At 38.5% G+C, this 24,197-nt stretch overlaps 1 protein-coding gene across 4 annotated transcripts in view; it reads right to left on the bottom strand.

Moving 5' to 3' along the window:
- The window catches only part of LOC6573206 (aminopeptidase N), a 40,961-nt gene that overhangs the window by 3,682 nt on the left and 13,082 nt on the right, over nucleotides 1–24,197 (bottom strand). Inside the window, exons 2-7 of one of the 4 annotated variants that reach the window (XM_015166808.3) lie at nucleotides 23,304–23,866; nucleotides 21,887–21,922; nucleotides 7,490–7,798; nucleotides 3,484–3,661; nucleotides 2,827–3,096; nucleotides 14–373 (exon numbers count right to left, since the gene is read on the bottom strand). In XM_015166808.3, the coding sequence (XP_015022294.1) occupies nucleotides 14–373; nucleotides 2,827–3,096; nucleotides 3,484–3,661; nucleotides 7,490–7,798; nucleotides 21,887–21,922; nucleotides 23,304–23,328 (1,178 nt within the window). In that variant the 5' untranslated portion in view covers nucleotides 23,329–23,866. The remainder of the gene's footprint in view (nucleotides 1–13; nucleotides 374–2,826; nucleotides 3,097–3,483; nucleotides 3,662–7,489; nucleotides 7,799–21,886; nucleotides 21,923–23,303; nucleotides 23,867–24,197) is intronic. The other 3 variants (XM_015166807.3, XM_015166806.3, XM_001999260.4) reach the window with 3 other exon arrangements.

Here is a 24,197-nt window from a genome sequence, read left to right on the forward strand (position 1 = left end):
CTGCACTACTTACTGTAGCTGCTTGGTCTCCGGATTGGTGTAGCTGGTCTTGTAGATGCCTTGCAGCGTGTCTGTCACCTGGCTGACAAAGTCCAGGCTCAGTAGCACTCGCAGATTGGACTCTCCTGCCAGATCCTTGTCCAGTGTAATCACAAATGTGGCATTGCTCTCCCCATAGTCGCTGTCGAAGTCCAGATCCACCTCATCGCTCCCATTGCCAACCGGCGCTCGTATCACGCGCACATTAGAGATGCTCACATTGTGCACGTCCAGTACAATGGGCTCCCAGCTGCTGACCTTGGCATCACGCTCGATTTCAATCGACAGACTGCCATTGTTAGCGGACGTCTCGACATTTGGCTCGATAACAATTCTGCAAAGGGTCGAAAGGTTCGGTTTGGCATTATTCATTAGCCAACTATTTAAGTGCAGGTGCAAATAGTTCTCTAATCACTGCCAGAAACGACAAGACGCCTCAATCAAAACTGCCAATCAATCAGCATAGCTCAGTGCGGCGTTTGTGTTAATCATTCGAACGGGAAGCTAAACTGTAATTGCGAGCTAAAAAATGCCACAAGAGCAAATAATGTGAAAAGGCAGGGGCATGACCGATAGTCTATTGCTCTGTAGTTCTCTAATTTATCACTGGCTCTAACTGATTCACGAAGGTCTTAAGTAGTTCTCCCGAAGCTGACTGGAAATGTTTCGGAAACAGGAAATGTTGGACTCCCAAAGATTAAGTTCTTTTTTTCATAATAGCTAAACCCAATGAACTACAATAATAAAACCTACAAATTAGTTGCAAGTTGCACTAATAAATATTCTTTGCTTTTTGTCTTGACAATGTAAGGTGGCTAACAAAGTTCTCCTAAGCTCCTAACGTCAAGAGCTAGAGTATCAAATTGTAGATCAATTTCTGTTCGTCCCCTTTTCCCTTCACATTTTATCAAGAATGCCGTTGGCAAGAGCTGGCCACCAGATGGAGCCACTGTGCTGCTTGGTGCTCTTGCGCCTGTTGGCTTTTAATTGCGTCGATTGGTTTACAATGTGTTGTTGCGCCCGGGGGCAACCAGGAAGCGTGTTCAGCACAATTTGCCATGGACAGCGAGACGGGTGGACAGACGGACGTTTGCTTTGATCAACAGCTGCAAAATCAGTTAGCATCGATGATTTTGTGTAGTGAGCAGCAAAATGGCATCGATAGCCAACACTGACTGCTCCAGCTGCGTGGCAGACGCAATTCAAGTCTTTGGGGTATTTCTGTGTCAATTATATTAATGCATGCGGCATTAGCTGCAGCATCTTCCATCTCCCAATCTCCCAATCGCCCAATCGGCCAATCTTCTAGCTAACTAACCAAGCAACCCATCTGGCGTGCTGACAGTTGGCGTGCGTGCTGCTGCACAAAGATCTGCCTCAGAACTGCCTCCGATCGGTCTCAGATGTTTGCCGCCTGGCATGACAGCGGCAGGGGCAGGGGCAGGGGCAGGGGCAGGGGGAGGGGCCAGTGGCATGGGGCGATTCCGCGTGAGTTTAGCTCTGCTCATATTGTGGACATATTTGGCCAGCTCCTGTGGTGTTTGATTGTCGAACAAGTTGTTAGATGTCTGCATTAGCTGAATGAGCTCTGTGGATGTGTGCTTAGCCTAAGTGCCAACTGGCGCACTGTTGGCGACGCTCAATCCTTGACCCACTTAGCGGGTGTGCATCGTACCTCAAGCATAAATACGAAATGTCTGACAAAACATCTTTTGGCATGACGTCAATAAATATCCTAGGAAATGCACAATGGAGCACACGCCATGGGGTCAAGGGTTAAACTATTGTTGTTGGACAACTGCTGTCGTTTTTTGTATCGAAAGTCATTTATACTTGACTTGAATCGATGAAGAGTTAATTTAGTTGATATATCGAAAATGGGACATAACAATAAGAAGAGGACTACACTTATTAAACGGATAAATTATATAGCTTCGTAGATATAAACATAATAGGGAGAGATAGTGAGTCTCGTATTTATAAAAATATGTTAAGTTATGGTTAAAGTTCAGTCAAAGTATAACAACATTTATAATAAATCAGAAAATGCATCAATCAGTTAATTTGTGATTTAGTTCAATAAATCAAATAGTAAGTTAATCATCAATCATACAATCATAAAGGTGAGTCAATCGAAACATCTGTCAATCAATGAATGTGAGAGTCACTCAGTCAGTCAATCAGAGTGTGAATAGAGACCGCTAGTCAATCAATTAGACAATCAGTCAATCTATAAGTGAGATGGTCAATCAATCGATAAGTTTCCTGTTTGACTGAGCTTCAATTAATTCAATTAATCAATCCGTCAATCAATCATTCAGTTAATCACTCCAACAATCAGTCAGTCAAAATACTTAACTAGTTAATCAGTATGTCAGATAATTAGCTTATCAGTCAATCACAATATATAAAGAATTTAAATACAATCTTGGAAAACTCGTGCCGTATTCCGTTTTAATATTCCGACACGCACTCATCTGCAGTACCTAATGATAAGCTATTATCGTCGTATAAATCGCGTTATACTGATTTCGATTCGTAGAAGACTCGACGCTAATTGCAGCAATCTGAGCCGGAAGCAGTGGAGACAACAAATCTCCGCCGACAATTTATGCCCGGCGGTCCATCCATCAGGCCGCGCACTTTGCGTGGCTTTCAATTGAAATGCGGGCATGCAAAGCAATTTGAGGAGTAGTCGCGTGGAAGCCATTATTCAATTGGGGCTGAAGTGCAAAACTGAGTAGATGCCCCTCCCCCGCTCTTTTCTGGGCCCTGGGTTACACTCACCTGTAGTGTAGAGGGCGCCAGCCCTCGTACAGCTGCAGCGTGCGTTCCATAGACTTTGCATTTGTGTGCAGGGTCTCCTCCAGCACGGGTATATCGCCGACGGGTGGTACAACTACGGCTTTTTCTGGCTTGGATGCGATTTCAGGCTCCTTTTGCTTCAGCCAGCCGGGTATATCGAACTTGGCATTTGCCAAGGGCGTTGCATTCGCGTGCGTCTCGCTCGTTGCATCGTTCTCGTGACTCTGGAGATCCTTGGACTGTGCCTGGGCGCTGTGTGTTGGCATGGGTAAAAGGATATATGAATAAAGTTTCTGGTTTGAGTTTATGTAAAGTGCTTAATTGTATTTGGACAAGCTGGGCGCGGCCTGTGCAAACAGTTAAGCAGCTAAAGCAGCTTCTTTGACCCTTCCACACCCCGAAATGCGTCAGAGGAAACGAACCAACCTTTCGCTTTCAAGACGGACGTGAAATGAGGTCACGCCGGAATCGACAGTCAATTAACTCGTTTGCCAAAACGCATTAGAAAAATGCAAAAAAAAAAAAAAAAAAACGAAAACGGAAAGCAAATAAAAATGTGCTAAAAATTAATAAGCATGCCAAACCCACAAGTCCAATCAGCTCAGATTCTTAGGTGTAGCTCTAACATGGCTTACTCACCTGGGCTCCATGACAGGCAAACTGTGCGAGGCGAGGTAGTAGGTAACAAGCACTGAGAATATCAGAGCTACCACCATGATGAAAGCCGCGACGACCAAACACGTTCTCGAAACATAAACACCCGATGGCGGCCCATTGAAAACATATTTCTGTCCATTTTTCGTCTTTAGTTGACCGCCTATGACAATAAGCAAGAAAGAGAGAGCGAGAGAAAGATCAGTTAGTTGGGATATTAAAGGCAATAAAACATAAGAAATTATATTTCAAGTGCCTAACGAATTTGCTTTGAGCTTTTTATGCTTTGTTCAATCCTTTCAATTTAAACTAAGTATTTCCCTTACGTATTTCCTATACGTATTTCCCCTGCATATTTTCTCTATGTATTTCCTTTAAGTAATTCCTCTAAGTATTTCCACTATGTATTTTCTCGTAATTATTCTATTACGTAATTACTCTAAGTAATTCCTCTATGAACTTAATGTAAGTCTCTCCTCTAAATATTTCCTTTAAGAATTTCCTCTAAGCATTTCTTTTAAGTATTCTGTCCGATTATTTACTCTAAGTCTGAGGATCATTAACTATTTACACACACTTCACTTCACTTTACTGCATTGCACTGACCCCCACCAGGTCTGGGCGACTGAAGAAAGGCTACAGCTGCTGCCCTTTATATAGGGCGACTTTCACTCAAAGCCTACGTCGCGCTCAAATGTTGAGCCCAGGTAGGAGTCGTTACAGTCGAGCCTAAAGTGACCAATGGGAAAACTCTCTGCTGCTTCAAGGATTTTAGCTTCTCTTTACCTTAATATAAATACAAAATGAATACTGCTGCATACATATAGACAACCTAAATGTTCTTCTGTAGATCTTATTCGTCCTTTGCTTTTATTAGGCAGCCAGACAGAGAAAAATACGTAGAGACAGACTGTGAGAGAAAGACCTGTGATACAGACAGGCATACGAACATATATCCACGCAAAGAAACAAACATAGTTCAATCGGATTATCTCGTTACGCTACCCAAAATTTCGAGTAGGCTATATCTAGCCTGAAACAGGCTAAACTGACAACACGGCTTGTAGGGGGAGTGAGCGAAGAAATTTTAAGTGCTGGCAGCTCATAATTGCTGTTGTATTAGTGCGAATGGCGGTTTAGCACAATTAGGAAAATTAGTCTCTGCGTGTTTGTCCCGTTGATCGTTTGTTCTTTGCGTGTGCGAATATAATAGTTTTGCTAATTAAGTTAAATTAACTAAAGAGTGCTAATCCTGATTAATTGCTACTTTAAGAGCGTATGATTATATTTGTTTCTATTTTAGTTACTATATTTTTGGGATATCCACATATTGATAAAGCGGTAACTGTGCTGATTAACAGACTCAGAGAACAGAGATAGTGAGAGACAGAGAGAGAGAGTGTGACGGAGAGTGAGAAATTACTAGAGAGCAATATGGAGCTACTGTTAAATAGGTAAGCTCACCCATTTATAAAAACATTCGATCGAGTAATGTGTTAATGTGCAGAGCATGACATGAAAGCGTATTAAATCTTCGACGTGCGAGGCATAGCCCTCTGTCTTGTTGTTTATTTTTGACTTCTGTGTGCACTAGAAAGTGTTTATGGAAGCCCAAACTCTGCTTTGGCATTCCTGGCATGCCGATGCATTATGAAAAGTGCTCAATGAAAATAAATTATGCACTTTTTTGACACATAAGACATGTGAGGGAAATGCGCGCCTCGTAATGAAATATGGTATAATTTGTTCAATATATGAGTACAGGAAATTAATTGTTAACGGGCCATTCAGCTGGGTGTTGACAGCGCCACGATAGCTTCCCGCGGTGTTGCGCCACTCGCTGAGGTAGCACAAGATCATTAAACTCAATGCTGAAAAACTGAATTCGTATTTGGCGAACGAAATTGAGTGAAAAATATGTATGGCTCATTTTTAGGGCCGGAACATTTGTAGAAAGACAAAACCGGCAGCAGGTGGGCATATGCATAAACAAATAGCCAGACAGTGCGGCACAAAAGTCTGTCCACACCTCTCGATAGGATAGCCAAATAAACCATGCAGCGTAAAATATGATTATGCTATTCTTTTTTTTTTTTTTTTTTTTTTTTTAGAATTCTTTTATTGCAGCTTCTTGTCTTAGACTATACAGCGCAGACATCATTAAACCTTAACTTATAACTTAAATTATGGTCTACAAGCCAGTATTTACACAATTTAGATTATGCTATTATGCTAAATTTGTTTCTCCAAGTGTAAATGTTAATTTTATGTAAACTAATAGTAACTGATACAACTAATAGTAACTGATAAAAATTAATTTATGTTGAATGGATCTCAATCTAAAAAATTTTTCTCTATTGTTAAAATGGGCTTGCTTATAATTTGAGAAATATATACCACAAGGATATGTACTATGTTTGGCTGTGCCTATTTATAGTTATGGCTAGACTTTTGTTGCCCACTGTTAACACTGAACATGACCATTGATCGCGAGCAGAAGAGGCGCACGTGTTGGGCATTTTCAACTACCGATCAACATGATCGAAACAAACTCTGTGGCTATTGGACTTTGCCTATAAACCCACACAGCTGGACGTTTTATGACGCGATAAATAGAGGGAGAGAGAAAGAGAGTATAGCGAAAGAGTGGGAGAGAGTGATTGTGTGTATCATTAGATTTAATTGGCAGTTCAGTGACTTTTCAGGCTGGATTTAATTGCAAAAAAAATGAAGGTTAACAATCTGGCCCAAATTAAATTTTCACCTGCCCCAATGCTAGAAAATCTGTTGTTAATCTACTGTTGTTAATCTAATCTGTTGTTAATCTACGAAAGCCTACAGCAACCAACAGCACCGCCTCCACACCCACTTGCTTTGATCTGGCGCAGGCTGATGGAATTTATGTGGCAGCCTCAGCCACAATTTGTGGCAGCAACCAAATTAAAAACTTACACGGGTTGTGGATCATGTTGAATGCAGCGGATAAATCAGTTGTCAGGCAGTGTAACTCACGTTGAAAGCTTTTCAAATCTATTTTCTTTTTCCCTTTTCTTTTTGCTTTTGGTATTTCACCAATTTTTAGTTTTATTTATTGTTTGTTTAGTTTTGCTGTTTGTTTTTGCTCTTTCTGCGGCTAGGTGAGAAACGATTAAAGAATTTCATTAAAAAGTAAAAAACACATGTTGCGGCCCACGTGTGCACTGACTGTGCTTCATTTACAGACAGACAGACAGTCTGATGGACTGACGGACACTCCTACTCCAGCCAAAATAGACATTAAATACACAAACACGCATATGAATTTATAAATATATATGTACATATGTATAAATTATGCATGTGAACATATGTATTTTAATATGCATCAGCCGAAGTTTAAGTAGCATTAAAAGACAATAAAAACATTCAAATTGAGTTGTGAATAAAGGCGACTATTGTGAGTGTGTGTGTATGGGTATGTTTAGGCGTGTGACTATGTGTGTGTGTGTGGGCGCTGTGCGTGAGGCGCCGGCTTCAATGTGAAACGGGAACGCCTACGAGCCGAGCCAAGCAGAGCAGAGCTCAGAGCTCGGGGCATTTAGCTGGCGACATTGAAATTAATTCGGGAATTTCGAGCTCGTAAAAATATTCTCACCAAATTGTTAATCAACATGTCAAATGAGGTTAATTAGAAACCAACTGAGCAAAGGCAGGTATTCAAAAGTAAAACATGAGCAGATGTCTATACAGACCGTATAGATATAATACTTACTAGCTAACTACTGAGAGACTAAAGCTCTTTAATCACTTGGATTTTTAATAACAAAAGTACTTTAAGTTTGCAACTATTTTGGTTATCTATACATATATATATGTACATATATTTATGTGTGTATAAAAGTATATATGCTTTTTATATATTTTACATAAATAAGACCATTTTCCATATATCACAAACTTTGATCTATTCATGCCAATACTTTAAATTAATTTATAAAATTTTGAAACATACCCAAAAATCTGTCCTTCGATATGAAATCGAAATGCAAACGTTTTCTAATATTTTTCGAATCGTTGAATTTGAAATTTCGCAATTTCGTTACGAATCCGTGAAAGGGACGGCCGCTTGCCACGCCCAACGCTGGAGTTGTGGATGAATCGGATGATGAGCATTTTGTTGGTGATGCAGAGGATGGAGCCACTTCAATAGCGGTGTTGGCGTTTGCTGATGCTGTTGCTGGCGTTGCCATTGGTATTGTTGTTGTTGTTGGCGCATAAATTGATGAATTTTGCATGTTTGGATTGGTATAGGATATGATGGCTGTACACAAACACAGATACGCGATAGCAAGCGAGAGAGAGAAGGGGAGAGAGAAAGAGAGAGAAAAATGCGAAAATTTTGAGCAAAATGAGTAAAAGCTAGATGAGTGTTGAGTTATTATTTGTTTTACACTGTTAATTAACAATTACTATGGTTAAAGCAATGAAAAAGCAAATGAAAATGTGTGTGTGTGTGTGGGTGTGTAGGTGTGTTTGTGCGTGCAACTGATGCCAATTCAATTGCCAATGCGCAGTGGCCACAACTGAAAATGCATTCAATCAAATTGACGCCACTGCCGATTGAACAAAGGGGAATCGAGCGGGTGGGTTGGGTGAGGGCAGTAGTTGGAGGCATTCAAGTGGCACGTGTCGCCACGGGGAGGCGTGTCTGTATTATATACGTATATATGTATATGTGGTGTTTGTTGTTGTTGCTGTGGCTGCAACTAATCGTTGCAATTACGCCTATAGTCAAAGCGCAGAACGAAACGAATTCGATTTGCCGGCGCCAAATACTTAAATCTTTTCGCTAAAAATACAAAATGCTTCACAATGGGCACAATTTTTATAGGTACTCTCGCTGAGTTATACCTATTTATAACCAAATATGTGTGGATATATACATACATACATACGTTGATCTGCCACGAATAAAAATAGTTTTCAGGAATTTAGCAAATTTCATCTTTTTGCTGATTAACAATAGGCTGCGATTGAGATGGTTCAGAATATATAAATATATATATATACACATGTATATGGGCCTCAACTTTTGTTGCCATACAAGCTGTTAGCCTTGCTCCTTCAGTAGCGTTTCGGATCGCTAGATGAATCATCCGGGTGAATGTAACCAAATGCTTTGCGGGCAACTCCGTATCGCCGTTCGATTTTATTATGCGTGAAAACGGAGAAGTTCTGCGACCCATAAAATCAGAACTATTTTGCCTTTTTGCATTTTGCGCACATACAAGATCGTTTTACAAGCAGCAGAGAGAGAGTAAGAGAGAGGGAGAGTTGGAGTTCCAGTTAGAGTGAGATGGCATACAAATTCGATCAAGCGTTAAATTTTGTGCGGTTTATGGCGACGTTTCTATGGGCAAATGAGGCACAGTTCAATAATAGCCAGAGCAGCACATTCAACAAGCAAGGGTTCAACAGATGAGAGTGTTTGACTATCAAATACCCTGTGCATACATATATTGCTATAAGTGCTTAACTAAATATGATGTAAGTAATTCACTCTGACAGACCTGAGGTAGCAGAAGAAATGTAGAAACTATAGAGTTTATATACAATATAAGCTTTGTAATCTATAGTTGAGCCGTCGCATATCTGTCGCATATCTCTGAGTCTAACCGTTATACCCCTTTCACGCATCTCTAGGAGATACTGAGTATTATTATGAATGTGTTCGACTTTGATCTTGAATATACCCAAATAAATAATAGTCATAAAATGACTGTATCAGATCGTCTTACAAATCGCCCGAGACTGTTGCTGAGAAATTCTATGAATGAACATTTAAATATTTGTTTTTATTTTTTGCTCTGGCCAACATTTTTTGGTATTGCGTCTAGATAAGGCCGCGTATACGCAATCTTATCGGGAGTATTTGCAAAAGCTGGCAGCAGATAAGAAACAAAATATTACTTAATCGAAAACAAAAGCCAAATGACGAACTAGGAAGTAGAGAAAAATTAACTAAGCTCGTTTCTTGCTTTCTCTTGGGAATAAAGTCGAATTCTTTTTGGCTGCAACAAATGTTTTGTTGTGAAAGACCCGACTGCGTCTGTGCGTGTGAGGTGCGCTACTTTATCGACCTATAAAACGGAAAGAAACAGTCGTATTTACGTCATTGTCAACTAGTGTGGACTGCACCAGAGAAATGTACCCTAAAATTGTTTCTTATCTTATCGCAGGCATCGGAATCACTGAAATGACAGACAATCGTTTTTTCGTTCTGTTTCGTTTTGAACATGTGCTTCCCGTACCCGTTCCCATTCCCATTCCTATTCCCATTCCCAATTCGGCATGCTCAACACCTCATTTAATGATAACCCATATTGGAAAAGAAGAGTTAATTGGGTTTCGGGCAACTGGGTTACTTAAACAATTTCTGTTGTTTGTGTTGGTGTTTACAAGTGCATTTGTTTCTTCCCATCGAGCCATTGGGCAATCGCAGTGCCCAGATTTATGAGTCACAGTCACAGATGCCAGGCCCTGATATTTGTAGTTCCATTTGCTTGATTAACTTCTCCCTGGCCCCCTGGCCCACTGTTTCATTCTGTTCTGTAATGCGATCGCCCTGCCATGTGCTAGGGATCTGTTTGCAGCACTCTTAATTTGTATACAGCAGCCTGTGGTTTAATTGCGCGCTGACCCAATTCCAGATCTCAGCCTGAGCAGCTCTTCAGGAGGCAGCAAAGTAGGCAGAAAGAATGTGCTTGAAACGGGCATAAAGGACCATTAAATACTCTGTAAACAGTCTCCATGTTAAAGCTACTGCCGAGACAGAGAAATATTCCCTAGTTTCTTTCATTCAACTCTCGATCATAATATACTCTCACGCACGCTGCTGAACAGAGTATGGCACACAAATAAAGCTGACAGTTTTATTTTTGCATTAATTACAAGCGGTTAGCAGATGTTGAGGATGTGACATGGCATATTCGCGATGTGAAGAAAGCCAAGGCTAGCTGTCATCGAATTTCCACAAAACTGGCGACAAGTGGAAGTGGCCCCACTCAAAAGCGAAATGTGGGTCAACCGAATGCCAGCCAGAATGTACACTGAAAGTACACTTCGTTTCCAATTATACGAGAAGAGAGTGAGAAATTAGCCAGTTGTTATTTGAATTGTTTCTCAATTTGCAAACGGCGCCAATAAGTCTGGCACGCTACGCTTTTAACAATAACAAGTGAAAGAGCAGAAGAAGAATAATATAAAATAAAAGCAATACAAATAGTTGACAAACTTATATAAACCTTGAATATCAGACTCTTAACTGTTTGTTTCTGTAATATATTGCCTCGATTAAGATTCTCAGATATGCCGCTATTCGTTACAGATATCGTGATCGAATTATAAACACCCTCATTTAGCTCATAGTCAGAATAATGTTTGCCGATTTCTCATGTTCTTCATTCTGTTGCTTTTCTCTCTTGTCATTTGTTCAGCTGAATCGTTACAGTCGTATATTTAAAAATAAAGAGTTAAAAGCTAAGCGCAGAGTTGACTGAACTTTGCAGAACGTGTGGCGGTTGTATGGGTGTGTGTGTGTGGGTGTTTCTCTCTCTCTCTCCCTCTACCTCTCTCTCTCTCACTGTGTGTACTAAAGCAATACTACCCAGTATTACCGCCCGGTATTCCGTTTTATTGCCCATATTGTTCTGCATGCCTCTAATGAAGCGTTCAGCATTGCAATTACCAAGCTCGAGGGCTTTCCAAGTGCCATTGATTCGCGGCATGTGCGTCGCTTGGTTGCTACCGAGTTTTTGTGGGCACGAGTGAGGGGGATTTCTGCGGAAATGTCAGTCGATTTATGCATAGTTTTCTACTCCATTCTGACGCATAAAATGTTGCATGTGTCCGGGCGATAAACAATTCATTTGTTGTGTCGCATCAAACTTGAAATCTAAACAAACTTTCAACTCGAAAAAATGATGGAGTTAAAAAGAAAAACAAATAAACAGAGCCGAGTGGAACCGACTGTAAGATGCGCGCTCCCATATGTAATGGGGTTCATATGTATTGGGGTTCATTAAGAAAAGAGTTAGCATAGATTTGATATGCATTCTATTAGTCTTAGAAGTATATGAATTAGCTGAATTGATTTTAGGATTCCGTATTTAGTTAGAAGACTGGGAAATATATAACTAATATCTATTTGCCTCTTGAGCAACAACCAATTCGACTCAGCGATACTAGAAAGTTTCAACACGCTTTCTTCAACTTCAAGCTATCATCAAACTGATATACTCTTCAAGTATCCCAAGCGAGCAGAGAAAAAACACTACACGTAGTTCATATTGTGGTCATGTTTTGTCTTCTTGGTTCGGCTTCGGTTTGCTTTAACGCCTCAGAAATTGTTTATTTCCAGCGTTGGGTCCAGGCACTTTCTTTGATTTACGCCGACACAATTTTATTTGTTGTTTTTCTTCAGTTTCGCTTTTAGTTTTCCATTTTTTCTGTAAGTTCAGCAGAATTTGTTAATTTTCCTTTTCTGGAGCAGAGAAATGAAAGCGAAGTAGTAGCTGGACGGCTCCATAAATTCGAAATCTATTGTATAATCGAATGGACCAAACACGAGATTAGCATAACACGCTAAGATCTCGGCTAAAGTTATAAATAATTAGTGGAAATTATGAACCATAATGAAAAGCCTGTGAAGCCAGACAGAGAAATAAAAGAAAAACAATGCAGCTGATTATGTGATCAAGCTCGCTGTCGGTCACATTTCCGGGACAGACAAACCTACAAAAACCAGTCGCATTATTTGCACTGCGCAACGGTAGCCGTGGCAGATGCAGACTCCCAGATACATAGAGACATTAAGACACAAAGATACACAGATACACAAACACACATATGTATGGGGCTCATAATTATGTATCTCAGCAACAACAGATTGCGACAACATGGTGCACAAACAGAGCTAAGCCCTGAGAACTGTTTGGACTTGTCACCACTTGCCCTTAGCTACCTTGAAGTGTGAAGCCGTGTAGCGTGGACAAATGCGCGGCTATGCACGACTCAGCTTCGTTCAGCTCGACTCGCTGCATTCGGCACACAGATAATTTGGCGAGGCTGAAAGTTTAAATGCTGTCAGCCTCAGGCGGGCAGCCATGAATTATCAACAGGCATGGAGACACCTTTTAGCGGCTGATGAGGCTGCAGTTGAAAGCAGAAGCTCTGTCTGCGTGGGCGTGGCAGAAAGGCATGCATTGCTAATGTCGATTACTCCCCGCTGAGCGACAAAATGTCTGCAGGGATTATACGAAATGGAAATAAATGTCGAGTGTATAAAAGAGAGGCGTGGCACAGTGACTTTCAAAACTGGGCAGATGCGAGTTATTGGCAACACCACAGCAGGCTGCTTAAGAGGTACTTTTGTATCTGAGTAAAAGTTTGCATTTGTGAGAGATTTTATATACGAAAGCATATGTGTGCATCTAAGAAATACTTTTTCATTTACGCCAGAGAAGAACTAATAACAAGTTTTTTATCTGAGCAAGTCTGTTAGCTCTTAAATATAGCAGTTAATATTCTTCTATATCTGCAAGATACAATTACAGTTTCAAGATACTTTCGAATCTTTGAAATACTTTCGCATATATGGGAACATAAAATAAACATTATATCTATATCTGCAAGATACAATTGCAGTTTCAAGATACTTACGCATCTATGGCATACATATGATTAAATCATTTAACACACATTTGTAGGCAGCTCAAAAGCTGCTCTTGTATCTGTGAATATATGTTGTATCTGTGAGATACTTTTGCATCTGTATACGATCGACACAAATGCATTGCATCAAACGGCACAATGTGTACCTAGCCGATGATCTATGAGCATTTTGTAGACCGAATTTGACACTTGTCGAGCGTCGGCTAATTTGCAAATTAAATTAGCGCTCATTCTCATTCGCTGGCTGAAAATGACAGCATGACGCCAGCTCAAATGCAAACACACTCGCACTCACACTCACACCCGCACTCACACTCACTGTGAGAGAGAAAAGTCCGTTCACAACAACAAAGCAGTCGTCAGTTATCAGCCAAGCCAATTTCCATTAGTGGTTTGAGAGGAAGCTTGAAACAGGGCAAGCGGCAGTAGGCGCCGTCAAAGAGAATTAACTCGCCTACAAACATTTGTGTGTTTTTGCATGTCAAACGCAAAAGCCATAAAAAGTGGGCAATAAAAACAAAGTTTGGCAAGCAAATGGAATTAAGTTTTTGTCTCTAACTTTGTTTCTATTTTTTATTTTTTTGCTACCTGTAATAGTGAGCCGAGTCGCTGCCGCCCGGTTGAATAAACTTTGTTGCCAATAGACCAAAAAAAAATAAAAAAAACGCAGGTACAACCCGACGTATGAGCGATGCCTAACAATACGTCCCAGAGCAATGACTGACCCCACAGATACATACACTGAACAACATGCAAATAGCTTTTAAACAATTCTAACATTTAATTAACAACGACACGTTACCCAAATGTTGCAAACAACCAGCCATAACAAACACACTTTGCATACACTGTATGAGAAGTGAAAGGGGTATATTAGTGATATGAGTCCGTATCTCATGTAACCCTTCTGCTGAGGGACAGAGATATAGAGAGGGAGAGTAGATGTTGACGAAGATGAGATCTGCTTGGGCAGAGAGAGAGAGAGATAGATCGAAAGCGAGAGAGAATCTCTAATGAATAATGACTTTCAGCTATGAAAAACTGAATCATGTCTGACTTTTCATTATCAACTGCTATGGATTTTTGTATTTCAAACAAACACAGTAATATACAGTCAGTTATACCCGTTTCTCTATTTCATTCAACAATTTTCACACAAAAAAGGTTAACAAATCGTATTGTGCTTTTTTCTGTCGACTCGACATGCAATCCATTTCTGATGAGTTGGTGGTTTGAGTTGTTTTGTAATATGTAATTCGAGTGCTTTGACAATTTGTCGCACTTTGCGAATCAAATCCAAATGATCTTGAGGTTTTCATTAAAAATCACAGCGGCAATTAAGCGATTGCCACTTGGAATGGATATGTCAGTCTATTGATAAAAGTATTGCCAATTAGTTAACTACTTCACAGTTGGTAATTATTTCTGTGGTGAACGCGACAGGCATCACAATTACAGGTTACAAATATATTTATTGTTCGATTCATTCGCTCGTAGACTTTATTGCCTTTTGTTATGCGTTCGCAATTTATGGCTTATTTGGCTTCATTATTCCAAGAAACAATATCCATTGGCAATTGGTTAAAGATTTCAAATAAATTAAGAATATATATCGCATTTCTTGGAGCCACCTCCCATGCAATTAATGGCGATTGCCTAACCTTGGGTAGCTCCCACCCCGCATTACGCCATCAACATTAATACATAGTAAATGCCTCGACGCCCCAGTAAGTTTTTGATATATACAATCAAATTAAATGTCGACTATAAACTATAATTTCGCGTGATTACGTTAGGCTTGAGGCATGTCCTTCGGCCGCATTAAGCTGTCGCTCGGTCCCCGATAATTTGATGGCTTTTTATATGCCTGATAAACTACATGAATTGATAGGTACTCTTGCATGTATTTACACCTACAGCAAACAGCCTACGGTCTACAGTTCCGCTATACAAATTAGCCACAAATTATTGGCTAGGATCGCAAATGAGACGTTTTGTGTGCCCAAACTGGAAAGATATATACTTTAAGATACATTGGGTATTTTGAATATTATAGATAAGTGAATTGGTTTACGAATCAGCATATAAATCGCATTAATCCAGTTCTTAGACCAAAGTAGTTGTTAAAAATAAAAATAAGTAAAGAAACATTGGAAACTGGAATTAAATCATGAGGGTAAAAAAATCTTCTGAAATATATTTTCTCAAATGACAATCTCAACATATAGGGTATTATTTAGCCTTTCCTTTTTCTTCTATCTGTTGCTATTTCGATTGTCTTATTTTTTGAGTATTGTATTTTTGGCTGTTTCTGATTTTTGTTTTCTTTTTGCTGTTTGTTATTACGGCATTTCATTTTTTTGTTCCTACACATATAACCGGGGCATAATCGGGTTTTGATTTGGCGTGATGCCAAATTAGTTTTGCTCTCGTTTTCACAAGCTGGCACTGACATTGTCACGCACTGTACAATTTGTTGTTATCTTTGTTGATATACACGCTATACTTGAAGCGTAATGGGGTATTCTGATTTTTGTGCAAAATTTGAGAGAGGAAATGTTTCTATATCCGCTTCCATATATATTCTATTCTATTTAGCTTTAAGTAAATTATATATCATGATATATGTATAAATTTGATATCTATGACTATGAACTATGAAACAAGGGTTCACATTCTATGCAAAGAAACTATTTAGGAATTAATACATCTATACATATATCATGCCAAGTCCTCATCCAGCTAGCTAGATACAGAATATCTCTTAGTCGTTCACTCAAATCTTTCAGTTGTTTTTGTGCAAAAGTATTTAGGTTTTGTTTATCAGCACACAAAGAAATTTTTATATTATTTATATCACTGTCAAAACTATTTGCTAAAATCAAGGCATTCGCTTTTGAGCTAATGGATATAGGTAATTCTCTTGGAAATGATATATAAATAGCAATATATATATACATATATATAGAACCATATACATGTATATATACGGATTAGCTTGGGTGTGCGTGTTGTTGCGTGGATTTAGTTGGGTCTTTGATCCGCACGCATTCGTTGCTGGCGACACGCTTGATTTATGGCCAACATTTATCTGTTGGCAAGCCGAGTTTTCTGTTTTGTGTCTCGACTCAATTTAAGGTGAATGAAGTTTTTCAAGCCTTGGATGCCCCCACACCTGCGCCCGAGCCCACGCAAAACAAGATTCGTTTTCATTCTGGCAATTGATTAATTGTTGCCTCTTTTTGCCAAAAGTAAAACAGTTTTAATTTCTTAAGAGGCCAATTAAATGATTTCAGCGTGGGCCGCAGTTGATCCCAAATGTTGAACTCTGTTTTCAGCGCTTGTCGTTTGATATCTTTGAGTGTATCGAAGCATTGCATATTCATCATGTCCCGGCTATTTGTTCCGCATTATGACAAATGTTCGACACGTTCTATGGCTGTATGCAGCTCAGGTGCAGTCAACTCCTCAATTGGTTATCTATTAGAGTGCAATCTAAGCACCGCAAATACGTGCTGGCAGCCAAGACATGGGGGCCAACTCTGATAGCATCGCCTTTGCGTTTGACCGCACTTTGGCAATTGATTTTCCATGCTCAATACTGAAGCCGATGACGATGACGATGCCGATGCCGTTGCCGATGCCGTTGCCGATGCCGATGCCGACTACATCACGAACTGGCTCCCGGCTTTATGTTGTATATCTTATTTTTCTATTCAACTATTATTTTAGCCAATTTTGGTCAATTTTGCATAACAGCCCCCAAGCCTAGAGTTTATCTGTGCATTTTTGTACCCTAACCAATATTTGTGTAGGGTATCATGAAATTTTCAATACACATAAGAGAATAAAAGCGTGTTGAAATATTATATATAATGAATAATTTTATTTTTATTTTTCAAAATCATTATTTAAGTAAGATTAGAAATATAATTCATTTTAATTCTATATAGTCTGCTAACCTTTTGCAACCTCAACTATAAAACATAAATCATCTTTACCATTACAGGGTATCTCTCAGTTTCTTTGATACTTGGGCGTTTTTGCCATATAAGTATTTGTCTTGAAATCTACAGCGAAAAACACTTAGCCCCGTTAACATGGCTGGCCATTAAAATAAATTATTTAATTTTATTATTGCAGATAAAGCTGCAAAATTACGCGAAAAAAATGCAAAAGATTTGACAGACAGTCGAGTTTAAAACGCAGCGATTTAGGCGATTTTAAAAATATTACCCAATAGCTGGAATAGACTTGAGAATATGATAATTATACAATTCAATTAAATAGGTGTTATTTTAAGCAAACGAAAGAATCAGAAAATTAGTAATATTGCCCCAAAGCCGGACAGCGATTCACAGCGAATTGTTGCGCATGCGCTCTAAACAAATTTGCATACAAATCTATAAATATCTACATGTGTGTGTGTGTGTGTGTGTGTGTGTGTGTGTGTGTGTGTGAGTATGTGTGTCTGCATGTGTATTCGTTTCTATCATCTATCTGCATTGCTATGTTTATTTAGCAAATCGATGGGCGTTGCACGAAATGTGTCAGCGGCAATTGGAGTTGCCACAAGCGCTGCAAATTGTCTTTAATTTGTGCACATTGTGCAGAAAGATCATAATGCTGACGTCATTATGCATATAGATACACTTACATATATATATTTATATATGTATATACGTGTACATTTATGTATAGTTGTATCTGATCTGTTGTCATGCCCATGATTTTCATGAGCAAGTCACAATCGTCAGGCAAAGAGCCAATGCAAATATGTCGAGAAAACGGCCAATACCAGAGGCCAAACGGTTTGACGGCTAGGCAAACAATTTAAATGCAAATCACGTGTTTCTATGACTGTCCATTAAGTTTAAAGAGTTTCTTAGCTTGCTGATTGACTATTTATAAAATGCAATTAATGATTCATATTTGCAGTATATAAACAAGAAAATCAGACTAAATGCATTAGCGTAAATTTGTATACAAAAATTATTTTTAAGTTTAATACTCGATATCCATATTTCTCTCAAATACAAATTTATCAATACCCTTTATACTATACATAGCTGTCTCTAAAAAGTCGATTAACTGAAATTGAGAATGTAAAATCAAATTTTGTATTGTCTAATTAACGCCCAAACTTATTCTGATGATTCTAGATTCTTCTATTTCATTTTGTTTATTCATCTGAAAATAAGCTTAATAGAAAATAACTGTCATAGCGAACGAGTATGGCACAGCTGGTTATGCTCGCCTACAACATTCCCCACTTGTTTTTCTTAATGCATTCGATCGATTGGCGATCGAAGCGGTTACAGTTGTCTTCAATCTCGGTGAACTTGAACTGGAAAGGCGCTTGGGAATGCAAATGGAAATGAAACAGTGAAATACTGAAATATTCAAATGATCTTCAATGAGAATTGAATGCTATTGTCGAATGTGGGGAAATAGGTGAAAAATAGAAAATGATGCAATAACACACAGATGTAATAGTGATTGAAAGGCTGTCACAATTGTTTTTAAAAACACTTAAGGAAAGCGTTTCCTGTACAGCCTCCAATTACAATTGATCGGCTTTCTATCAAAGTTGTGATTACAGTTGCATTTGAAGTGTCAGGTAATTGAACACCTCCCAAATGCAGCTCGAGTCATTAGCGGTCGACGAATTGAAAGACTTGTCAAACAACTCTTGATTCTAGTGTTGTTTAAAGAAAAAAAATATTTTTTTCTTAAATATTTATTTCGTGTTTGTGAAGCTGTGAATACTCTGGCTAATCATTTCGCAGAGGTGTGAAAAGTGACGCCTTCTTGTCACGTGGATTATGCTAATACAGATACCTTATCATGCCCAATTATGTAGACAGTCGTCTCAGCAGATCAGATACTACAAGTGTATATATACACATAGAGGCGCACACACACAAATATATTCTAAGGTCAAGTTTAAGTCTAAACAAATAGCAGCTGCCTGTATTAAATTTAACAAACAGTTGTTGCTAATAAATTTTGCCTAAATATGAAACGAAAGAGAAACTGTGAACAACGAAAGCGAAATACTCTTTATATATTGTATATGCATATTCATTTTAGATGATTTCGCTGAATACTCAATAATTTAAAAATTGCTCATCATTGGATCTGTTAATGCTTATCTACATAAATCTACATATGTATATTAGCTAAATGATATGTTTATTCTATTTAGTCAATAGTATATATTTCAATTTCCACACGGTAAAAAGCATATATGTGATATATATGTATATTATTCTCTTTATTCCTAGAGCATCTCACTATAATATAATACTCCACTCGAAGGGTTTATAGACTGTGGTGTTCCCCCTATGTTAATTCTCATATGTTTATGCTGTCGTCATCGCTGCGACGCCACGAAATTTACATATGCATAGATCAGCAGACATAAACACATATGCACACACACACACACATGTGTATATAGAAGCAAATATGTATATATACATGTGTCGTTATATCTGTTTCTATATCTAAATTTTGTTTACAGTTCAAAGCACTCGCGGCCGCAGGGTCAATGTAAAACTGAGTGGACCATGTCCATGTTTCAGTTACGTTTCCCAACTCGGCCTGTGTAACATTAAAAGCTCTATAGATATATCATTTTATTTTTACTATGGAGGGGTGGGCGTGTCAATAAACACCAACTGACACGATAAATTATCGCTGTGTATTGCTGTGCTATCTAATTGCGATTTGAATGCGTTGTTAAATTTAGTTGATTTAGCTGTTGCTCGATATTTTATTTGCTTTTAATTCAGATATATGTATGTAGGCACACATACACACGTATGTTTATGCGGGTGCTATGAGCCATAAAAACTTTTCTATTTCTAAGGGAATTTCAGACAGATGTATCCAAGGTTATCGACAGGTTTGCGTCTTTGCATTATCAAAGAAGAACATTTATTTGGATTAGGCGGCGACATTGTCCAAAGACAAGTTCAAGGCTAAGTGACTCAACTATGCCACAGCGTTGCAACTGAGCTTAGTCGACTGTCTAATACTCGCTTGGAAGTAATTCAGAGCCTTAAATTGTAAGCTCACTCAAAAGAAAGTTATATAGAAGAAAAAAAAATACGAAAATACTTTATCTTTAGCCATATTTCTTCACTTCTATATATTTAACTTCGAACCTCCCTTTGGCAATTTGTAAGCGAGTATTAAGACTCTTTAGTGGCTGAGAAGACATTAATGTTTTTTATTTCAGGCGCATGGCCCTTATGCGATTTGATTTTAAAAGCCCAGATCAAGTTATTTATTGCGGTTTGTTTATCGTCGAGTTCCAAGAAACAAATTTGTATCTAAAGCAAAGAGCGCTCAGAAGGCAGTCAAAGTGGAAGTTGCTGCAAAATGAATCTTCATTGTCTTCTGATCTCAGCTCTTTTCGCTCGAAACGTGTTCAAGATACATGCGGAACGATCCTTAAAGATCTTTTTGCCAGTCCGGATGACATCAGCAGTTGCCCCAAATTGCTTGACACTGGATGTTGCAGTAAGTCTTTTTTTCGCTTTTTGGTTTTTATGGCATTTTGTGAGACGTGCCTCAAGTTGCAGTTGTATTTGCATTTCTTGAATGTCTCTTTCTTGGGTGTGTGTGTGATAGGCGTAAGTACTTGAGATTTGACATTGCATCAATCGCTCTCAGTTCGATGGGAAATCTACTCAATGCAACTGTCTGGCGTATAAATTTATGACAGTTTTATTTACTGAATTGAATATTAATTGAAATACGCATAAGGTTATTTAGCATCCGCCAGTTTGCCCTAAATGGAAGACAACTTGTCAACAACCACAGCCGCGAAACTACTTAGCGTTTTGTTTTGATTCGTTTAAGGCAATTTATATAGTATACCGAGAATCTTTAACCATATTGATTTCACAAATTCATAATCAGATTATGTAAATATGGAAATCACTTGAGAAGTGTGCTAACAGATATTCACTGCCTAGGTGAATAGAAATATAGATATGGTACCAAATCGATGTACTCAAAATATTTCATTTCATTTCGTTTATGAGCTTAGATAGCGATAGTGTTGAATCAGTAAAATGCTGATTGATGGATCGATGATTAACGAAATCCAAACAGTCGCTGACAATTTACTCCACGAAAGTGAAAACTAAGATTACGCCTTGGAAATTTGGATTTGAAAGTTGTTGAAAATGCAGTTCCTAAGATCAGTTAAGGCAAAAGCTGACTCATGCAATTATTACAGAAGTAATAAAGCTAAAAGTTACAGCTGAATAGCTGAATTCAATTTCCATTATACAAACTCAATAACAGTCATAATCTAATATAGATTTTTTCTTTTTCTGTGTATTGATCTGATAATTTATATATGTATGTTTGCATATGGAGGCAACTTGTCCCTACTCAAGCCCTAGAAGATGTTCAGCCAGAGTGGGCGAAGCCGCGTAATAACCGGCTTGTGTGTAACTGAACGATAGCAAACCAGTTGAGCAGTTGACTACAACAACAACCGAATATGTAGCTGCAGTTGTAGCTGAAGGCGATATCATATAGTTAATTGAGTGTCGGCCACAAATTGATGCCACTTGGTTTAATGAACCGCCCCATTGACGCTGATAATTGGTCGACATAAAAATGGATATGCACTTAATGCTATGTTTCAATTTACCTGGACTTTCCACGCCCATTATGGCATCGGAATCCTCTGTGGGGTCCGCATGTGTGCATGTGTTTATAGTAAATAGTAGATTATAATATTTAACTATGATGTCAGATCTGATCTGCCTGAGTCAGTGCAGTTCAGGTAAACAGACTTGCATCGTAATTGTCTATTTCTAGGCAGCAGCAAATGTTTGCCAGAATTGCAAGAGATTAAAAATAAATGAAATAATTTATGCATGCTAAGCTCATTCGGTTGACTAATGCTGGCAGCTTGAATGATTCGCTAAAGCATTCATATAAATCAAATAAAATCCACATCTTGTGTCACTGTGCAGCAGCAAAAACTAAAGAAGAACAATTTGTCTGCTATGCAATTTTCATAGTTTTCACATATTTCAAAGTCAAAATAAGCTGCAAACATCTCTTGTTCTGATAATTTTCAAAAAGAATTTTGTATTTTTGTGTGCCGAGGTGCCGTATGAGCTAATGGCAAAATTTGCAATTAACAATCAGCTAGAATGGCTTTTATGTGTATGTATGTAAATTTGTCTTGTATATGCACATATGTAAATGTGCATGATGCAAGAGTTCATTCACAAACCAAGCGACTGGATAGCGAGTCTTAGTGATGTATGTGCACATGTACATATACATATGAATTGATCTATAAATAAACCTAGAGCAGGTATGACTAAGAAGTGCCATTGTTTCGACGGGCTTTCCAAATGGGCTATTTATGAAAGTGAAATAACTCAAGAAATTATTTTTCAATTCTAAAATTAGAAAAAAAAAACAAGAAGTAAGGAAAACAAAATGCAGAAATATTTAAAAACAATTAAATTAAATTTCTAAGGCAATAATTTTTTAAGCCAGCATATTTTTTATAAATAACTTTCAGTATTATAAGGAAAAGTCTTTTTTCAGGCTATTATTGATTTATAAAAATTTCCTTTGCATTTGCAAAAATATAGTGTATTAAAATATACTTATATTAATCATATGTTATATTTCAAAGGAAATTTTCAAAACAGATTATCACAAAAATTAAAATATATTCAATTTACAGAATTATTTAAAATGAGGTCTTATTAAAAAATCTTTATTATCCCATTAAAAATATAAAATAAATAAAAGACCAAAAATGTGGTAAAACCGTAAAGATTCAAGCAATTGAATTCATAAATGCAAAAGAACCCATAAACATGATTTGATTACAGATTGAGAGAGTGCATTCGGCCCAAGCGATAGACCATAAATTAACGGATAATTGACTTTAAAATATGGCACAAGTTGGGCAAGTGCTAAATTTCAATAGCATTTTGGTCTTAGCACCTCAATCGAATGCAGTGTGGGTAATAAATATCTATATAGGTGTTCTTATATATGCATATAGTGGAAGATCGATAGATTTACGAGGCACTCACCTTCGTTCACGTAACCGCCCTCCATGGTGCCGAATGTGTACACCTCGTTGCGGCTGCCGCTCCGTTTGCCTTTGAACACCTTGGCCACGACCTACGCCTATGCGGACACACGAAGAGGGGGCAACAGTTGGGGCGGGAGCCTCGCGGTCTGGTATCTGCAGCTGACTTCTGGGCGATGCACTCGACACCTCTCGTATTTCGAATATGTTTTCCTTATGCTCTCGAGCTACTTATGAGAATGTATGGCACAGCGCTCCCAAGATACGACTAATAATAATAATAGTATTGTTGCTTAGCACTTGGATATCGAATTGAGCAGCATTTGTGGCATCATGTGGCACGTCTCACACTCTTTCTCTCTCTGTCTCTTTCTCTCGGTGATTTCCAGTTTTCAGTTGCCGTTGCTTCGTCCCACTGTGCAGCAGAACTTATCTGGCAATTGTATCTGCTGCTCCTCTACAGCTAATACTTCTCAGTGTGTGCGTGTGTGTGTGTTTGGCTTTTCCAATGAATTTGCATGTGGCGCGATTTGGCTTTTCTAATACTTGCTGTTGTTGCTGGTGCTGCAAAGTAAATGGAAGAGGTGCCACATAAATAAACATGCAACATCAAATTGGCTTTTGATAAATGTTGAACCCCAAGTCTGACCCGAATGTAGCCCCAACAGAAGAAGAAGAAGAACCAGATGAGGAACGAAAGAATAACATATGCACATTCACCGCGAATCAAGAGGGCAGGGCAGGGCCGGTCCGGGTCTCGACGAGATGAACTCTCAGATTTCAAGGCGCTGTCACTGCAGAAATGCTGTCTGTGTGTGAGTATAAATACATGTGTGTGTGCGATTGTATTTGTGTATCTTTCTGCAGATGCTGTGGCCCATTGCCTGTTCTAATT

This window comes from Drosophila mojavensis, unplaced genomic scaffold (genome assembly GCF_018153725.1).
Source record: "Drosophila mojavensis isolate 15081-1352.22 unplaced genomic scaffold, ASM1815372v1 contig_16, whole genome shotgun sequence".
Taxonomy (NCBI): Eukaryota; Metazoa; Arthropoda; class Insecta; order Diptera; family Drosophilidae; genus Drosophila; species Drosophila mojavensis.